This window comes from Scleropages formosus, chromosome 18, assembly GCF_900964775.1.
Source record: "Scleropages formosus chromosome 18, fSclFor1.1, whole genome shotgun sequence".
In the NCBI taxonomy this organism is placed as follows: Eukaryota; Metazoa; Chordata; class Actinopteri; order Osteoglossiformes; family Osteoglossidae; genus Scleropages; species Scleropages formosus.
Window position 1 is genome coordinate 9,687,913 of NC_041823.1, and position 6,000 is coordinate 9,693,912.

The 6,000-nt window shown below is 39.6% G+C and overlaps 1 protein-coding gene across 1 annotated transcript in view; it reads left to right on the plus strand.

The window, feature by feature from the left end:
- The window catches only part of LOC108940745 (growth factor receptor-bound protein 10-like), a 56,638-nt gene extending 50,638 nt beyond the window's left edge, over nucleotides 1-6,000 (plus strand). Inside the window, exons 10-17 of the mRNA XM_018763107.2 lie at nucleotides 97-207; nucleotides 676-774; nucleotides 1,221-1,298; nucleotides 1,734-1,850; nucleotides 2,203-2,269; nucleotides 2,354-2,441; nucleotides 2,542-2,635; nucleotides 3,558-6,000. Of these exons, the coding sequence (XP_018618623.2) occupies nucleotides 97-207; nucleotides 676-774; nucleotides 1,221-1,298; nucleotides 1,734-1,850; nucleotides 2,203-2,269; nucleotides 2,354-2,441; nucleotides 2,542-2,635; nucleotides 3,558-3,704 (801 nt within the window). The 3' untranslated portion in view covers nucleotides 3,705-6,000. The remainder of the gene's footprint in view (nucleotides 1-96; nucleotides 208-675; nucleotides 775-1,220; nucleotides 1,299-1,733; nucleotides 1,851-2,202; nucleotides 2,270-2,353; nucleotides 2,442-2,541; nucleotides 2,636-3,557) is intronic.

Sequence of the window (6,000 nt, forward strand, 5' to 3'; positions counted from 1 at the left end):
ATCTCTAGTAAAGAAGTTAATTTTAGTCTCTTCCTATTAGTTTTCCCCCCTCCTGTGAAACATTTTTTACATTGCGTCCTTGTCGATTCGTTCCAGGAACCCAGGCACTTGCAGTTGCTTGCCGACCTTGAAGACAGCAACATCTTCACAGTAATAACAGGCAAAAAGCTGCACAATGCGCCAACAGACTTTGAGTTCTGCATAAAGGTAAGTTCATCGCTGGTGCATGTGACACAAGCAGGTGTATATAGAATTGATGGGGGAACACAAAGCTAATGGTGACAGATATGGGGCAGGATTAAGGAGCAGAAGGGGTCATGTGAGTATCAAGGTACTTTACTGAATTGGTACAGTTTAACATTGTTGCTTTGGAGAGGTGATGGCTAAAGGAACAGATAAAAGCTCTAGGTTCTCACCTAACATGAACCTTCTGTTGAGATCATTGTAGGGCACCACCGGTGAAGCAGGCATCCTTCACAGACTGAGAAGGATTAGTTGATTAGTGGCTTGGACTTAGACCTTTGAGTAGCCTCACTTGTCACTGTGCTTTTTCCTGACAGTGGTTGATGTGCTCCAGCTCCCAGCTTGTCAAACACACAATGTCAGAGGCAGTTACTCTGGTGTTTTCCTTGTAAGCTTTAAAGAACTTGTCCCCCTGGGTGTCATGAATTGCAGCCAAACAAGGTGAGGAGTGACTTCAAGGAGTTGAGGATGATGTGCGCAGAGGATGAGCAGAGCAGGACATGCTGGATGACTGCGTTCCGGCTCCTGAAGGTACGAGTGCGAGAACAGGTGCAGTACCTGCTGTGCTGCAGCTGGAGATGAAGTACAGTTTGCTGCTTTAGGAAAAGGGTCCCAAGCATTTGCCATTGTGTGGCAGCAGAATTCAAAAAAGTTGATTGATCCTAGATTGAGCAGTTTGAGACCTTTTGCACAGGACGCTGTGTGTAAGACTTGGTTATGTGACTTGTGGTGGTGCAATCAGTCAATTTATCATTAGTCATCTAATAGCGTTAGCTATTAATCATATATGGTGTGTGTGTGAGTGTGTGTGTGTATTCAGCTGTATAAATGTGAAGTTGTAAATTATTTGGAAAAAATGCCACAGTTTTTTGTTTTTGGACTTTTTTTAAAGGGTAAGTAAAAAGGAATATTGTTATAGAAAAGTAGTAGTAGTAAATGGAATAAATGAGACAATACATGCTTTTTATGTTTTGCAGTACGGAATTTTGCTTTATCAGAACTACAAGATACCCCAGCAACGGAAAACATTGCTCTCTCACTTTTCAACACCTATGGTAAGCTTTTTTTTTTAAGTCTCTACTTCAACTTTTAAGGGTTCTATATGAAAAATATCCATGTGCTACTCTTGTTTACAGCCACAGTAGGAGCTGTTGCTGTCTAACCTGTCATGATTAGTCAGGTGATCATGTCTGGTGCCCCCCTGGATTGGAATTCTGGGAGGTGGGAACTGTTCCCTAAAACCCCTTCTGCTGTGCTCCAGTTTCATGAATGAATATTCTAGTTAATTTGAGGAAGGTTTCCTGATGCATTGCTAATCTGCAGAAGAGTTGTCCATCAGGTGTTGCTTTTTTGGTTGGAACTGTTTATTTAAAATAAAGTGCACAGATGTTATTCCAGCAGGACATGGACAGGGCTACAGGGTGCACTTAAGAAGGGTAATAACACCTGTAGAAGTGTTTGAGCAGGAATTAATTGTCCTCTCTTTATAGCGAAGTGTGTCTGAAAACTCTCTGGTGGCCATGGACTTCTCAGGAAGGATAGGGCGGGTGATCGACAACCCAGTGGAGGCGCAGAGTGCTGCCCTGGAGGAGGGCCATGCGTGGAGAGTGAGTGTCGAATGTATCAGTATCACTTTCCAAGAGCTCAACGTTACTCAATACTTCTGGCTCAATTTATAATGAAGTCCAAAACGACTGGTGTAATTTTTTGTTCAACTAGTTTATAATTAATGAATGTAATAGCTATATAATTTAGTTGAGGAATACATGTGGAACTGCACTACTTTGTGGAATGTGTCCTGATGAGACACAACTTGTATTAGGCCTGCACCCTGGTAAACTGGTTTTCTCACTGTGTTCTTTACTGGTGCATCTGTGCATCTGAGAAACTAGTTGGTGGAAATGAGAGGAAGTTAGTGCAACCTGTTTAAACTGAGCTGCTTCATTTATTACCCCCCAGAAACGAAGTCAGCGAATGAATGTTCTTGGTAGCCCTGGTCCACTTCATCCTTCCTCGCTTAGCACAGGTATTTACTTCCCCAAAGAAAAGGGTTTTGGTTCTGGATTTTTCTGATGAGAATGTGTCCTTCACTGAATTATATGCCTCTTAGTGATTCACAGAACGCAGCTGTGGTTTCACGGGAGGATCACGCGAGAAGAGTCCCACAAGATGATCATTCAGCAAGGACAAGTGGACGGGTACGTCTGCAAACGTCAGGTTCTGCTTCCCTTAGTACTGACTATTCTACCTTTATGATGTAAACTTTGTTTTTCTTTGGTTTTTATCTTTCTGCAATAGTTTATTCCTCCTGAGGGACAGTCAGAGCAATCCAAAAGCATTTGTCCTGACAATGTGCCATCACCAGAAAATCAAACATTTCCAGATCTTACCGGTGAGTGAAACGTAATTTCCTACTGGTGGAGTTTGTCACGTTTAGGGTGATGAGATACTGATGCAGCTCAGAGAAGTATCAGTTTTACTTATTTCAATTTCTGAAATTACTGAAAAATCTGAAATTGTTGCAACAAATTTAAGAAATATTCTTAAATATCAAGAGTTCTTGCCAACAGAAGGTACATCTTCATGTTTCATGCTTAATATGAAACGGTGAGCTAAACTGTACATCAGGAATATTGTTCCCATAGCTAGTGGAAAAAGTTAATATCAGCTAATGTGGCACAGTCTTGTGGACATTCCAGATCTCTTTGCTGGATAAACAGAACAGTCTGTCTACTGTATGAATCCAGCCTTTGTACAAAAATCACACAAAGGATGTCCATAGTGGGAAAGAGCAAACTAATGCCCCAGAGGCACGTAGTGCAAAATTATTTTCACATAAACACTTTAACGACATACCGTATTTATCATAATACTGCTCTACCCTTGACAAAGAAATTATAGATTGAAGATTAATCTATTTAGGATGCAGTACATACACTATGGTATTGCAGTACAATAACTCGAGTATATAGCTGTGGAAAATGCAAAGTGTAAAAGTTCTGTGCCTGTAACCCCTGTTCATGTTTACCTATTTTTTGGTAAGTTGCCATTTTGAGGGTAATTTTTTTTAATTATATATTTGGATATTAAGGGTGCACTTTCTCAGAACTGCGAATTCCCTTAATGGGTTGGAATGACATCTGGAAGTCTATAGTGAAAGCGTGAAGTACTTTTTGTTTTAACTTTGAATCAAGACTCGGATATATAAAAATGTAGAGGTATCAGATTTATAAAACGCCAATATATAAAAAGGGCAGACTTTCTCATGTAAAGAATGATAATTAGCACATGTTTATATATTTTTGTTCTTCCAGTGTGAAGAAGATGGACAAATCTTCTTTAGCCTTGATGATGGGTCTACCAAATTCAGCGACCTGATACAACTTGTGGAATTCTACCAGCTCAACAGAGGAGTCCTGCCTTGCAAACTTAAGCATCCTTGCACAGTAGTGGCCTTATGACCAAGACCGATAAATGACCTTATAGAACACCTTGTCCTGTTACATTAAGCTACCAGAGACTGCTGATGGGGATATTTTTGTATATATTGACTAAAAAATTACATCAAAGACAAAAGACAACATAGTTCAAGATCATTCTTTTATCTGCCAGTACATTGACATCGATTGACAAACTGAATAGTTATTAAATGTATTATCCTAGCCACACTCATCTGGTAAATACTTTTATGCTGTTTAGGAAGGACAAAACTCAGTAAGCATGTTTGCAATATTGTTCATGACATGGATGAGAACCTTTTGTTTTAACCCCACCCCATTTGCACTCTTTGAAAAATGGCCTTGATTTTTCTGAATATTGCATTTCCAAAACAGTCTTTATGAACAAATTGGCTTAATGTTGGAAATCCTTTGTGGTGATTAGATGCAAGAAGTTGACAGTGGAGGGGGGGTATGTTGAAACTGACCGTAAGTGTTGTAGCTGTCGAACTGTATGAGCTGTTGCTTTGGAGCAGCTGGGTAACGTACGTATGTGTGGGTGGGGTGGGGGTCGGGGGAGGGGGGGTGCTTCTCACAGCCCATACAGTCCTTTGCAGGATGTGTGTTCTTCAGACAAAGGGTTATGGCCTTTACGTGCATACATATATTTCTGAGAAGCTTGTTGTAATACTCTTGATGGGGAAAGATCTTGTGTATAGATACATGGAACATTGACTTTAATACATATACCTACAACATCCAATCTTTTCCAACCTCCTCCTCCCAGCCCCATCCACCACACTTCAGGAAAAGAATAATCATTTCTCTTCATTATTTCTTCACATTGTTGGGCTTGTAAGTAGCATTTTATTGAAAAGCTTGTGCTGCTTAAAGTGAAATTAAGCTATGGGATGCTGTGTGGTCGTGTGGTCTTGTGCTCCTATGATGTGACTGAGAACTTAGGAAGAAAGAATTAATGCCTTGGAGATGTGATGGGAATAGGAACCATGTTATTGGGGAGGACTGTTGCCTGAGAACCTGCCTGTAGAGCGCTTGTCTTTCAGAAAACGGAATATTACCACTACGCCCCCAGGAAACTTAGGACCGTGACCTCAGCGTTTGGGACCGGTAACTCACTTTTGACATCTGTGGACCATGTGGTCCTCATGGAGAAACTAGAAATGCAATGGGGAACTGGTGTCGTGGATGAAATCAGTTTTTCTGTTTAGTGTTGGTCCCTCGTGTGTTACGTTGTACAGTAACAGTATGTTAGGTGAACGCCCATGTAATGAGGAATAGAGGGAGTTACTTTTCAGTTATCTTTGTTTTTATCACCATAACTGGAAAGATCGAGACTGAAGAGCCATCATTTTGGACCTTTTTATAACCACGCAAGTAAAAATTGATGGAATAACCGAATTGCCACGCTAAGTTCTCTGTATGCTATACCGCTATTTAACTGAAAAGCAGCCGAGTTTCAGATGTTTCAGAAACGTATTTATCTGAAGTTAATTACTTGAAATTAGATATATTCTCAGTGCTCTGCAGTACAGCTTTTTTTTTCTTGAAAATGATTGAACCTCTTTAATTTAGCTACTGTTCAAATTACCAAGTGCATTTTTTTTTTGTATACTTAAACTGCAATTAACTGTAGCAAACATTTTTTGAAGTAATATGTAAAGCACATTAGCTTTTTCTGATGGTTAGTTAACATGGTTCACACAGTACAAATTTTGGTGTACATGTATGAAAATTTACACCCCCCCCGCCAAACATTTGTTAGGGTTTTCATCCTTTTAACATGTTATGATCCAGCTGCTCTGTACACTCCAGCTGGACATAAAGGTGAGTAAAATTTGGCAGCTAGAAATATCGCCATGTATTTATAGTCATGTCTCTTGTACCACAAGAGAAATATAAGGCCTATTAATACACCACATGATATTTGCAATAAATGGGATACAAGCAAGATGTAGCTGCCATAGTAGTTCCCTATGTTATGCAATTTCACGCAAGACTACTTGAATTAAGCACTTTTTTGGAAGTCTTTGTATGAATATTGTACTTGTTCCAGAGACCCATTCAATCAGTTTCAGTATTTTAATTTTGTCGGTCCACTCACTTGATAATTCCAGTTTCATATTGCTGCAGTAAGAAACCAGATTGGCCTAATTTGCTTATGTTGCTTTAAATATGATACATGCAATTTTCTTAAGGAATAGATGTATATTGCATAAAAGTCATAATATAGATGTAACACTTTTGTAGGTTACAGATCACCATGTATGGCATTTCATCATAGCTGCATATAACATGAAGA